Here is a 14184-nt window from a genome sequence, read left to right on the forward strand (position 1 = left end):
TTCTTCTTTAGGTTTAGTTTAGTTTCTGTCAGTCATGCACGAAACGGTATTAAAACTGAAAAAAGAGAAAACTAGGAAGGCAGAAATAACAGTAAACTGAATATAATATGTTGGGGGAGTGGGGGGTATTTTATCCTACCAGCTGTGCCAGAAGGCCAGCTCAACAGAGCCTGTTTTGACTAGCAGCAGCCTGATAAGAGCCCAAATTGTGCAGGTGGAGAAATCGCTTTCTCCAACCAACAGTAGAGGGAGGCAAAGATACTACATTAGTCACATGACGCAGCTCCACACCTCATGTATAAAATCTTCAGTATAAACAAGAGAAAACCAAAAATATGTTGTATTACACAAAAGACGTGCTTCGATAAATATATATAAAGCAGACAGACTCAAATGTTAAACCTCTGGACAATTTAATTTCTGTTTTTATAGTTTTTTACAATTCACACTACTAAAGCTGAAACAAAACAAAAATAATACTTCTGTACAAAAAGGTTTAGGCGAGGCACCAGGTGCAGCCGGGATAACTGGGCACCCCGAAAGCACAAGGTTTACATAAACAACCGTGACAATGTGCTCAATCACTTGCAGCACAAAAACATCTCAGAGGAAGTAAAAACATAAAAAAAAAAAAGCTGCATGATGATAAACTCTTTGTACGTCAAAGAAATGACCTTTAGGTTCATATGGAACCCAAATTATCTCTAAAAGAATGAATCGTATATTTTAAAAACACTCACAACAGTAAGTAGCTAGTAAATATCGGTGCTCTGCAGTCCAGTTCAAACCTGGCACGGTTTTGGCCTCAGTTGAACCAGGTGGTGTTGAGCTGAGTCTGTTTCTTGATACTTGTGTCCAGCTTGAGCACCTCTCTGATTGCCATGGTGGCGTAGGTCGAAGGAGGCAGGGAGAACTCCATCCGCAGAGCCCGATATTTCCCCTCTGCCATGGGGGAAAAAAGACGGTCAGAAAATCTCCAAACATCGAAATGGTTTACTCTTTGTTGACCACAACAGAAATCAAAGATTTCAAACTGATGTGCAAATGTGAGTCAACTTATTTAAAGCGCTGTTTCTCATTACGAACATCAGCAGGGCATAGCATTTGGAAATTAGAGACCCAGAATATGGCAGCGGAGTGTCTAACGATTTCAGGTGCCTTTTCATTTGCTGCTGGTTTGTTACGTTCAAACGCAATGTAGAATCCGCCGGGAAACGTTAAGACACTTCAAACCTCCTCCTGCAGCAGAGGGCTGTAGTTTCCCTTCCAAAAGCAAAACACTACACAAGTAGTTCGATATGTCCATCTGCACCACACTGGGTGAACAACTGAACACTTCACAAACATTTTACTTTTTTGATGCATTCTGAAAGCTGCAATCCATAATGAAAAGAAACCTGTGAGAGATTTGTAACTTGATGTTTTTAAATGCACATGCATAATTGCACAAGTCATACACAAATGAGGACAGACCTGTAATAGACTTACCTGTGTTAAAGACTGGGGCTGGTTTGTTCTCCAGTATCTCAAAGTCACTGTGGACCAGGGAGATCCTGGGGTCGTCGTACTGAATCACCTCCCTGTACAGAACAACCAGAATATCAATCGTAACACGTCATTTTAAGGGGAATCAGCAGAGGTATGGAGTAAAGAGGCCAAAGTTATAAGTACACAATAACAGGATATTTCTTTCAAATGTGTGGGCGTCACTCTGTCCACACAGAAAGCAGAGTGTGAGCTGTACTAAGTTGAAGTCAGAGGACGTTTAGATTCAGTCAAGCTTATGTCTAAATTTGTTTCAGCTTCTGTGCAAAGTGCAACACGTGGTTCAAGCGAATCCTATTTATAGTGTGAATTAATTAGTGTCTTTTGTGTTCATCATAAATATGAAAAAATAAAACACATTAAAAAATCAATATTTGTACCAACGCCATCAAACTAAGACGACCATGACAGCATAAGGAAAATAATGATTGTAAAACCATCACACAGTTGCGACTCCCTGTTTATGGAGACTCACAAAGAACTTCATGCAGATATAAAGTAACTTATTAACAAAATGCTGCAAACACTTGGATCTAACTAACTACTCCTGATAATAGTTTAACAAAACTCTGAGGGAGCTGAAAGCTGTTGTCCACTAATCATAAGCAGCCTCAAAATAAAAGAGGCTGTTGCTTGTTTTTGTAAGGAAACCACACATACATGTGTGCAGAAAACAATAGGCTTTACACATTAACACAATGGACAGTAGGCGACATTCATATCGACAGACGAGGAATCGAATGCCATTAGGGGAATTTCAACTATAAAACTACAGATATGGACTAAAACTAGAATACAGACCAGGAGTCACACCACTATGGGGGATGCCATGTTTGTTACTGGCACATGAGCAGAAGGACCTATTTACCACGGGGGGAGATGCGCATGCACAGTAACGGCACTGTATAGCCTCTGGCGGTCTCTGTGGGGGAGAATCGAGAGGGTGAAAGAAAAGTTCCACCTTGGGCCCCGGCATAAAAAAACGTCGCAGTTGCAGAGGATAGGCACACTGGTGTCGTGTAAACGGACCTCCCGAAAGTGAAGAAAGTTTTGCTGCTACACCTGTTTTCATTGGTGTGTAAACGGGGCCTAAAACTGGCAAATACACGTTCAATGTATTTAGTATAAAGAAAAGGTCCTTTGGAGACTCAAAATAGACTTGACCACAGATTGAGGTGGCGGCAAGCAGAGCTATAAATTGGTGTTGCAAGCGGTGCTCGTGATGCGGACAGACAACTCTTATTGTATTAAACAAATGTCGCTGAAACACTTTCTCTGTACGCAGGGTCATCTTCTGTGAAACAGACAAGTACGACGTTTGAAAAGAGAAATATTTTAAAATAGAAACAGACGGCGTGCTAACCAGTTGACATTGGTGGGTCTGATGAGGACGCGTCTGTACGCTCCGGCCAAAGAGTAGTCCTTCACTTTGTGTCTCATGTTGTCGATGTCCAGCCCATCTGCAGTCAGCAGCTCGCTGTAGCCTTTACCGACTAACAAACAAGCAGTTTCAGTTTGCGTCCAGTCACACATGTAATCATGTCTCCCTCTTCATCCAAAACACAAATAAATAATAGACTGCACGGAGACTCTTCTTACCGTGGTGAGAGGGGTAGATGACATCAAAGCCAGGGAGAGGCATCACAATGTCATGAATGGAGTGTTTGTCAGCCTCCTCTGCAGACAGCACGCGTGCCGTGGCTTCAAAAACATACAAACAATATTAGGATCAAAACAATCCTTCTTCGAATGATCCCGAGGTTGAGAATGCAGTCTATGGAACTTCAGCTCATCTTGTAATGTATCATGTTCTCATAATAACAGCTGTGCTTGCAGTACGATCCAATGGACTTCATGTTGAATAGTACAATTTCTTTGCACATAACCATAAACACATTTATTCTGCATTGAACTCCCTTTTTCTAGCCTACATGGAATCATTACATTCGATTTGTAGCTAAACTAAAACAAACTCTTTGAAGGGCTGCAGGGCATTAAATCTGACTCTGGTGTTCAGATCATTTAGTTTCGCTGAGCTTGTTGACCTTTCAAAATGTATGGCGCAAACTCCATTTCTTACAACTTAACCCAGAAAAAAAATCTGAGGCAAGTGTTTTTGGCTCCAAAGAAGAAAGGTTAAAAGTCAGCGCTCATCCTGACACATCACTCGAGGCAACAAATCAGAAATCTGTGTGTAATTATGGACTCAGAGCTGAAATTCAACTAACACACTGATAACGAAATCGGCTTACAAACATCTGAAAAATATTGCAACAATTAAAGGATTTCTGACCGAACAAGATTCAAAGAAACGTATTCATGCATTTCTGTTCAGCACGTTGGATTATTGTAACGGTGTGTTCACAGGTCTCAGTGAATAAATCGGTCAGTCTGCTGCATCTCATCAGGAGTCCTCACCAACACCAAGACGGTGGAGCACAATACACATCATCGTCAATGCGACACTGCTGTATAAAACGACGGATTACTAACTTCCTTCCAGCACCAGGTCCCCTTCCACAGCTTTGAGGCCGAAGGCTTCGATTCTGCGGCTCACCATGGTGTTCCACACCACGCTCTGGTAGCTGTGAATGTACATCAAGCGGTTGTTGCGAGGAATCTGTGGAGGACAAAAATACAGGAGGGAACAAAATGTTTCATAGAATGTCATAGAAAATGCCACTAAAATAAAGCCTTGACAGACTTATGTCTGTGCTTGATGGACAATATCAAACAAAACGCCAGCAGAAAGAAAGAAGGGCACCATGATTGGATTATGATCAATTTCAGGCATAAATGAATGTTTTCGATTGTGGTGCGATATATTTGATCTTCCTCACCATGGAGGTATGACATAATAAATATCGTTACAATTGGTACAGCACAGCTTCCTACTTGCTTATCTGGCAAGTACAAGAGCACATTGGGATAATAGTTTGAAATAATGAGCAGTCCGACGGGTTATTGAAGGAGGAAATTGTACAAAGTAAAAATAATAACAAACCAGTCCGAAGGCAGTGATGATGTTTTTCTTGCCGTACATAGACAGGCCTCTCAGCAGTTGTCCTTCCACACAGCGCTTGTTAGGCAGTTTTTTCAGCGCCGCCTCTGGGTCCTGAGTCTTTGCCCACTCTTCCCGGCACCGCACCAGAAACCCTTTCTCTGCTGCAGAAAAACAATCCAGAAAAAGTTTTAATCACTGTCAAAACACTTGAAACGGGAGAACAAAGTAAGGGCACTAATATATGATTACCTCCAGGCCGAGGTTTCAGTATTAAATCCACAACCTGGTTCCAGTCGTTTTTCAGAATAGCCCTGTACACGACAATGAGAGGTGGGGGAAAAAAAACAAAACCGTTTAGATTACGGCTCATTCGAAATGTGCCGTGTCAGGATATTCTGAAGCGAGCTGACACCCGTCACGCAGCTCACCTGCCAACCTGCTGGGTGGGAACAGCCGTGGTGCCAAAGCGCTGCATGCCAAAGTAGTTGATGAAGCCTGTCTGCTTGAGGGATGTCATGGACTGTTGGACCTGTTCGTCATTCCCTGAGATGTTCCTGGTTTGCAAATGGATAAAACACTTGTTATTTTTCTGGAAGCAGTTAGCAACCAAGCAGAGTCAAAGGTCAGGCCATTATTTGCGCACAAACAAAAAGGAGAAATTTAAACATAATTTTAGGTCGGCATCATAGATGTCCTGTCCTTTAATGTCATTTGCTTTTCTTGGAGTTCATCATTGCTTTCAATATAGCAACTTCAATGAGATTTATCTAAAATTATACAGTGCCAACTCTAGTATTTGTCACTTAACCGATGTTTTTAAATAAGTTTCCCTCTGAGCAAGCACCTGGCATAAAGGATTTTATTTTTTAAAAAACACTCCCTTTTAATAAGAAGAAACTAACAACACATGTGATTTTGCTAACTAACGTCCACAAGTGTCTTGCTGACGTCCCTCCAGTTCACCCTTGAATTACAAGTGACTAGCATAAATAGGAAATATCACAGACTGCATCCTTTGACATGTACGGACCTGATGATGACAGTGAAGTGGTTTCCCTGCAGCTCCCCCAGCTTCAGAGGGTGGTTTTTGTAGCTAAAGTTTCCAAGTTTGAGGTTCATGAGGCACTTATTGAGGTGGCCCAGCCTCTCTGCTGTGATCCTGGGAGAGCAGTGAAAATGTTCATTTACCGATGCTTGCAGAAAGCTCACGCACAAAAAAACCCCAAAAAACATTATCATTGTGGTATTTAGTTGGGAGCAATGCATACTCACTTGAGCACTGCGATCTCTTGCACGGTGATGGCTCTCTTGTCCTTGGTTCCCATGTAGGAGAACATGTTGGGTCTCAGCCTGAACAGATAGGACAGGGCTTCATTATTAAAACTCCTTATAGTTGTTATTCTGCTTCTTCAATGATATTCTTATCAGGGTATCAACAGATCGTATTTTTTTAGAACACACATCAATCAGACCTGAGGAATTTGGAAAGCACATTGATGGCGTCCATCGTGTCTTTGTTTTCCTTGTACAGGACAAAGTGGCAATAGCTGCCACGGTTTTTCGGCCAAAAGTGTTTCCGGGGAGCTTTCAGAAAGACAGGGGGAAGAAAAAAAAAGGTTGTTTGAAAATATATATATTTAAAGATCAAGATACAGTTTAAACGGTGTTTGACAGATTCTCATACATGTTTTGAACAGTACGCTAAATATCACAAGTCTTATTCAGGATGGTTTCTCTCTCTCTTCCAATAACTCCACTGCTTAACACGAAGAAAAAAAAAAAAAGAGTAACTTATTACATTTCGTTAGCTGTGCCTCACTCCACATGGGTTTAAAGTGCGGTACTTCTCTTTGCCGTGTAGACAACAAAGTCTTACCTGCAGCTGTTTTGACTTCTATCCACCAGAGAAAAGCAAAGGGAGGATAGAATGACATTACTAAGAAAGATAACTTTATGATTTAATGCAGTGTGATGACGTGACGGGTGAGATCTCATGCACTGGCCTGAGAGCGGAGCGTTCAAATGGTTGATGCAACACAAGTGCACAGGGTCCCCACCCCCCACCCCAGTCCCTCAGACTGGTCAGTCCACAATCAAACTGCTTCTGGTTTAATAACTACTTGGACTAACAAAGATGAACCGTCTCATGCAGGTGTGTTGACCATGCATATGCATAAGTGCATGCATTGTGGCTTACTGTTCTGCTCTACATGTGGTCCAGCCGGGAAGATATGATTAGAACAACCAAGGACATGCAATAGATCTCTGGATCATACATTATAATAGTTCAGAATACTGTAGCCATTCAATCAAATACCTGCCAAAGCCTTTTTCCCTGCAGCGTGATATGCCACAATATACTTGCGCCCTTCTTTTTCTTCTGTTTTCGTTTCAAGTCCAGGAAATTGCGTCTTGATGGCTTTGTGGACAAGCGTTCGTTTTTCTTTTGTATCATCCATCACCTAAAGATATTCGACAAAATAGTTAGAAAACTACATTCTCAAAAAGAACTGAGAAAATACTGAAAAAGGAGTTAAACTTGTACCAATTCACCTCAATGGAGACATTGTCCTCTTTATTAGTGAATAACTGCAGTTCACTGAGCTGCTTTTTCTGCTCTTCAGTCAGTACATCACATTCTTTTGGCTGTTCTTCAGTTTGTGGAACTTCCTGAAAAAACAGGAAGAAAATACATTTACCAGGTATAAACAAATCCGTAAACTGTTGGAAAGGTCTCGTTTATTTTTTGTATAAACTCGCAGTCATTCAAGCAGATTTGAATCACTAACTGCACCTTTATAATGAACTTAACACCTGCAGGCAAATCTCAGATTGCTAGTCTTTCACATTAACTTCAACTTGCAACAAATTGTATGTTAGTAATGACTCAGATGTGATATCCTACCTCAGCCTCTGCTGGGATAGAGAGGTCATCCAAATGCACCACCTTGCCTTGTTTGTTGATTTCATTCACAACAAAATCTGAATATCTGAGTAAAAAAATAAACAAAAAGTGACACTAAATGAATTGAACCACTTCAAAAAAGATGATGACAATCCGTGAAGAAAATCAGCCAACCTTTCCTTCAGGATCCCTGAGAAGCCCTGGTGGTCACTGACATATTTAATGATGCCAACATCCAACTCAGTGAGGCCATGCTTCATCATATCGGCAAAGGTCTCACCCTCCTCCTCCTCCTCCCCATTACTCTCCTCTTCACCTCCGGGCACTTCCTCCTCATCTTTGGTTGCAGGGCGACCATTCTTGTGATCTTTATCAACTTTTGTCTTCTTGGACGGTGTTTCTTGCTCCTCCCCTTCTGGACAGCCTCTCTTCTCACCGACCTGGACAGGGACAGGTATGGGCTCTGATTCTGCCATCAAAGCCAAGCTGGAACAGGAAAAACACAGGAAAAACAATTATGTCTAAAGATGACTTGTACCTACTAGATTCAAACGGATTTTCCTGAAGTCACCAAATACATCCTTGTGAAAAACAAATAAGTGTACTTTTGATTTGTCAATCAAAATTACAGCCGAAAAGAATGGGACAATTGCATCCACTTCGATTAAAAAAAATGACTTCTAAATCTTTGAAAAACCTTACAGTTTGTGAGAAGGTAGCAAAAAGCCGCCCTACGAAGACGCAGGATCTATAAGAGAATATAAACACACTTCCACTTGACACAACTTAGCAAAGCGGCTAGCGTCTGAGCAGGCACAAGCTAGCTGACAACGCGGGCTCAATTTGATGTTTCTGGCAGAAAACCCCCCGCGTTCAGATGATGTTGTGAAGAGTCTACATGCTGACCTTGGTAGGCGAGATTGTGGATTAACTCACGTGTGTCTGGAGGCGTTCAAAAAGGAACCGTACGGCTGTTAACGCCAGAGTTTTCCCACATGTGCGTGCTTCCGGAAACAAGTCCCACCGAGAGCCCGCCCCCTCCACGCGGTAGGTCAAAAGACCCGTCAATCACGGGGCGAGGCGGCACTTCATGAAAATAAAAGCATTTGACGAATCATTTCTTACAAAAATGTATGCAAGATCAACATTGGGAATTTTCTTGCAAACCATTTAAGCCTTATTTTGGAAACAAATTGGAGAAGAAATAGGCGGACTTAGTCTTAAAGTCTGTTCTCTAATTTGTTGGCCAGTCATCCCATCATGGCTGTTCCTTAACCCAGATGTTGATCTGTTCATACTAAAAAGCTACAAGTTAAAGTCAGAGTGCATGAACAACATTGTCAGGCCTCATATTGGGAAACAATGGAGCTCTCATATACAAATTTACACAGGCGGATCTAACAACCCAGATAAAATCAACCCTGCTGTTGGTGTGTTCATTCCTGATTTCAAGGTCAGAAAAGGGTATAGAATTCCAGATTACATGACAGTATATCTAGTAGCAAAAATATTGGGGATTATTTTGGGACTTTGTTGGGTGATGGATAATAAACTGGCCAAGTCATTCATATGTACCGATTCAGCCACAGAGTTAACATCAAAAAATGAGGCTAACTCTAAATCCAGACCCAAAATTAGAGATGCACCGATCCACATTTTTTCACTTCTGATCCGATCCCGATACCTGAATTTGGATATCTACCGATACCGATACTATTCCGATACCAGAGCTCGGTTTGTTTTGATATTATTATCATTATTGTTGATTTTATGTGAGGCTGTAATAAACTCCTCTCTACAGGCAAGTATGAAATGTACGAATGTATGCATGCATTCTCTCAAAAGGCAACTTGAGGTTAGTATAAGGTCAGAAAAGGGAACAGTGCAAACTATTTTTGTTCAATTTGGACAATGTGGGTGTCTGCGTGGCGTCATCATCTCATAATATACTTGTTATATCTTTTAAACCTCAATCACTTTATTAATCCCTGGGGGCATTCTTTAGCAACGCAGCACAAACAGCAATGTTTCCAGCACTAACGCAGCTCAAACGGTTGTGAGGTGTGAATTTCCTGCTCCAGCATGGAGGAACTGCTGTTCATTGTTTTGATGCTGCGGTCCATGCCGTTCTCCTCGGCGAGCTGGCGTTTTAAAACGGTGACGCCTGGCTGCAGAGAGGCCGACTCGCTGTACTACGGCTTTGCAAACATTCAAGTTGGTGGGTTGCTTTGCGGTGTTTTGAGCGTGACTACGGAACGTCCAAACAGCGACATGTTGTCATGAAAAGTTGGATAGCACAGAGCTCCTACACTAGCCTGCTAGCTGGCTGCAAACTGTGGATTGGATTTCCTGACTCATTACTCCTCATCTCATTGAGATCCGCCTCCCTTCAGGAAATCCATTCTGCAGTTTGCAGCCAGCCAGCAGAGCAGCAGGGAAACACTTGTGGAGTCATGACAGCAACAGTAAAGCACAGACGAGGGTCATGGATCTGAAATCCTTGACAGAAGGGTGGCTGGGCTGGATTGGCGCTTTGTGTACAACTGCTGGTGATCGAGTGTGTGTCGGAGTCTGCTCGGCTGATTGTTGTGACTGGCAGCGGCGGTCAGACTCTGGGAAGTTTTCTGCTTCGCATCTTTACAACTGCTGCTCACGGATGGCAGCTTCCTCCGCTGGACAAAGAGCAGAAGCGATGAGGAGTAATTGTTCCGTGAGTGGATCAAAGAGTAATATTGGTTGGAATGGGGAGGATGATAGTGAGGGGGACCGTGGGGGTACCATAGGGGTACCATAGGTACACGGAAGAAGAGGAAGGAGAGGAGGGAGAGGAGCAGGTCTGATGATTCTGATCAACAAGATAAAGAGTTTATTAAGTGTGTTGTTCGCTTTGGGGAGAAAACGGGTGGAATGGAATTCAGGATGGCAATCTGTTAGTGGGGTGCACTACCCACGAGCAGGTGGCTAAGACACACAGTTGGATCAAACAAGACCAGATGGCGTACAGGTGTCATCACTAGAGTACCAGTGGATATCGGAGTTGAAGAAATTAAAGCAAATCTGAGGGGAGGGAGTATTTTGGACGCATATCGCATGAAATCATGGGTGGATGAGATCCGACAGGACACGGAGACTGTGGTGCTTGAATTTCAAGGAGAAGCTTTGCCGGGAAGGGTTATGCTTGGAAATCAGGCTATTCCAGATATGGAAAAGTCAGAAATGTTACTTAGGGCCTTTGTGAAGGTGCATGGGGTCTGGAAATTTATCGGCGGAAAGCAAAAGGTGTAGCGAGCAGACTCTGAGGCAGTCTGCAAAATTGTTGGATAATGTGGGTGATATGAGCGTGTGCCCGATGAACTCTCATTTCTCTTTAGACGAGCTTCTATAGAGCAATTAGCAAGGCAGGTACATAACACAGCGCCTGGGAAAGATCAAATATGTTATACAATGTAAAGGCACTTGGGGTACAGGGGTGTGAAATCCCTTCTTGGGCTTTATAACAGGGTGTGGGAGGAAGGGAGACTCCCCAGAGTATGGAAAGAGGCTGTGATAATACCAATAAGGAAACCAGGTAAAGATCCATCTAAACCTGGTAACTGGAGACCTGTAGCGCTGACATCAAATATCTGTAAAGTTACGGAAAGAATGGTCACTGAGCGCTTGAGGTATTTTGCAGAAAATAATGGCATTATTTCAAGATATCAGAGTGGTTTCAGGAAAGGGAGAGGAACCATGGACTCTGTAGTGTGCCTAGAAAATGAAATTAAGAAAGCTCAGAAAAATAGAGAGGTTGTACTGGCAGTGTTTTTTTGACTTAGGCTTAAGACATGATGTGGAGGGAGGGGCTTTTACTACAGTTGAGACAGATGGGGGTAGGGGGAAGAATGTTCAGATGGGTTAGAAGTTTTATGGTTGGTAAGTCTATTCAAGTTTAAGTAGGTAGTGTGTTATCCCGTCGTTTTGAGGTTGAAAATGGCACACCACAAGGAAGTGTGATCCGTCCTTTCGTGTTCTCCTTGAAGATTAACAATGTCTTTTTCCACTGTTCGTCCAGATATTGGAAGCTCCCTCCTTTGCAGATGATGGGGTGTTGTGGAAGAGAGGAAGAGATCTGGGGCACGTTAAATACAGAATGCAAGAAGCCATTACTGAAGTAGAGCGGTGGGGATATAGCTGGGGATTCAAGTTCTCTATTGAGAAGACAAATCGTATGGCATTCACTAAAAACAGGAGGGTCCCGGAGGAGGTGTCCCTTCAGCTATATGGAAGGATATTGGAGGTCAATGTGTTTAAGTTTTTGGGGGTACTGTTTGACACTAAGCTTATCTGGAGAGATCATATCAGTAGAATTGTAACAAAGTGCCAGAAAGTTATCAACATTATGAGATGCCTCAGTGGGGTCAAGTGGGGAGCTCGTCAGAATTCTCTGAAAATCATGTACGTATGTCGCTATGATTCGTTCGGTGTTGGATTATGGGTGTATTGTTTTTGACTCTGCCTCAAAAACTCAAAAAAAGAGCTGTGCTGCAACCTTGTTGGGAGGACGAGGGGCGTGTTATGAGATTCGGAAGTTACAGCGCTGAGTATGTGCAAAAGTTGGGCATCAGTCAAATAAAGTTTAGTCCTTCTGTTATTTGGCCAGAAATACCTTTTGTGGACAATATAGGCACCGTGTATAGATTTGTACTTGCTGGAGCTTAAAATGAAGGCAAAAAGAAAAGTTGACCTGTTGGCAGCGTTTTCAGCACGTGTTGAGGTGTCATATGCTGAATGTATAAAAATCTATACGGATGGATCTAAAGATCCAGACAGGCAGACAACAGGTTTTGCTTTTGCTGTTCCATACAGAGGGTATTCAGAGGGATCCAGAGCGACAAACTATTTATCTGTTTATACAGTGGAATTGATGGCCATTTTAAGAGCTGACTTTATTTATCCCACACTGGGGAAATTCAATTGTTGAAACGGTGATAGATATGTGACAATAATAGATAATAAGGTGAAAAGTATTAATAAGCGCTGTAACAAAGTAATATGAAATGGTACACATAAAAAAATTATAAAAATACTACATACAAGAGAATGGCCTATGCAAAAGGGTCACCATGTATATTTTGCAATATACGAATTATGTGTGTACAGAATGGGACATATTAAAACATTACAGTATATACAGGGTCAGCGTACAATATATACATTCATAAACCTACATACACTAGATCAGACAGACTGACTGAAGACCCTGACTGCCTGTGAGACAAAAGACTATTGGCATGTAGCCTACTTCTTTTCTATCCATGCAACCACTGCAGCAACAGACCTCTGCAGAAAACCTGGCACCTGTAACTACTGTGTCATAGAAGGACCTTAACTACCGTATTTTCACGACCAAAAGGCGCACCGTACTAAAAGGCGCAGTCTCAGTTATGTGTGCCATTACTGCATTTAACACACACATAAGGCGCACCTGCTCATAGGGCGCGGGTTCCATGCCCACACTTCCCCCTTTAACGTTCTCATGGTGTCCGCATTACAACAACACACGCACACAAGCATACAAGTGTGCGTATTTAAAAATAGAGCGGGAGCAAAACTGAGTTTGGTTGTGCTTTATTTAAGTATTGATTACAAAGTACTAACATTTTTTTTACCTGTAATCGTCATCAATCAAACCCATCGAACTCCTCATCCTCTGTTTCTGAATTGAACAGCTGCGCTAAATCTCCATCAAACATACCAGGTTCCTGTTCTTCACTGTCAGAGTCACTTTCCGTGCCGTGCGGCTCCTTGGAAATGATGCCGGCTTTTGCGAAAGCTCGAACAACAGTGCCAGCAGACACGCTAGCCCAAGCATCTACAATCCATTTGCAAATTGTGGCGTAACTCGCCCGGCGCTGCCTTCCACTCTTAGTGAAACTGTGGTCTCCATCGGTCATCCATCGCTCCCACGCCGCTCGCAGCCTTACTTTGAACGGCCGGTTCACACCGATGTCCAGCGGAAATGTTCAATTTTCATTTCTTCTGCTAGCGTTACTGCTTTTAGTCGAATGGTGACCGTCGAAACGCTTCTCCCACTCGTTCTTTGTGCGATGATCCACTGCTCGAGTATTTCCTCCAACTCGGGCCACCTCGCCTTATGTCCGCGGAAACTCAGCTGCGTCTTCTTCACCTGTCGGAGCTCGTTTTCCAGCTTCCTCCACTTGCGAACCATCGATTCATTAATCTTAAATTCTCTCGCGGCTGCTCGATTTCCATGTTCCTCCGCGTAGCTGATGGCCTTCAGTTTAAACTGTGCTTCATAAGCGTGTCTCTTCTCCATTTTCAGGGTTGTTAAAACAACGATGTTCTGCATAACGCACATACCCGTTCATTTATATACAATCCACGCCCACACTTCCCCCTTTAACGTTCTCATGGTGTTCACTACTACGTCCGCTTTACAACAACAACACACACATAGGGCGCACTGCACCATAGGGCGCGCCGCACATTTTGAAGAAAATCTAAGACTTTTATGTGCGCCTTATAGTCGTGAAAATACGGGGTAAGTGGAGATGAGATGAAGTCGGCTCTGATCTTTACTGTACAGGTAATGTACGTTTATGTGTGAGGCAAACACCCAGGTAATTAAAAGTAACAACAACAACAGATTTTATTTGTAACACACTTTATATTTGGGCACTCTCGAAGTGCTACAACGTAAAAACAAACTAAATGTAGAAGGTCAATAAAA

At 42.6% G+C, this 14184-nt stretch overlaps 1 protein-coding gene across 3 annotated transcripts; it reads right to left on the bottom strand.

Annotated features, from left to right (window-relative positions):
• Nucleotides 1–398: 398 nt before the first annotated feature.
• pus7 (pseudouridine synthase 7) lies at nucleotides 399–8487 on the bottom strand. Of its 3 annotated transcripts, XM_080475043.1 has the most exons (17): nucleotides 8391–8487; nucleotides 7629–7940; nucleotides 7455–7539; nucleotides 7103–7219; nucleotides 6867–7011; nucleotides 6426–6443; nucleotides 6022–6133; nucleotides 5822–5899; nucleotides 5580–5708; nucleotides 4978–5103; nucleotides 4799–4860; nucleotides 4550–4710; nucleotides 4039–4165; nucleotides 3145–3246; nucleotides 2909–3038; nucleotides 1489–1580; nucleotides 399–942 (listed from the first exon to the last, which is right to left on the bottom strand). In XM_080475043.1, exons 2-17 carry the CDS (start codon nucleotides 7928–7930, stop codon nucleotides 806–808), a joined length of 1923 nt encoding a protein of 640 aa, XP_080331169.1. In that variant the 5' UTR covers nucleotides 7931–7940; nucleotides 8391–8487; the 3' UTR covers nucleotides 399–805. The 3 variants fall into 3 exon arrangements, with proteins under 3 accessions (XP_080331169.1, XP_080331170.1, XP_080331171.1); XM_080475044.1 differs by lacking the exon at nucleotides 6426–6443; XM_080475045.1 differs by lacking the exon at nucleotides 6426–6443 and having other exon boundaries at nucleotides 8361–8487.
• Between the last annotated feature and the right edge of the window lie 5697 nt (nucleotides 8488–14184).

Source organism: Lipophrys pholis, assembly GCF_963383615.2.
Source record: "Lipophrys pholis genome assembly, chromosome: 11".
NCBI classification, from domain to species: Eukaryota; Metazoa; Chordata; class Actinopteri; order Blenniiformes; family Blenniidae; genus Lipophrys; species Lipophrys pholis.

Coding starts and splice junctions, on each gene's coding strand:
- pus7 (XM_080475043.1), bottom strand. CDS start 7,930: ATGGCAGAATCAGAGCCCATACCTGTCCCTGTCCAGGTCGGTGAGAAG. Junction 7,220..7,454: donor CTATCCCAGCAGAGGCTGAG/GTAGGATATCAC, acceptor CTGTTTTTTCAG/GAAGTTCCACAAACTGAAGA. Junction 5,900..6,021: donor GTGCTTTCCAAATTCCTCAG/GTCTGATTGATG, acceptor CTATCTGTTCAG/GCTGAGACCCAACATGTTCT.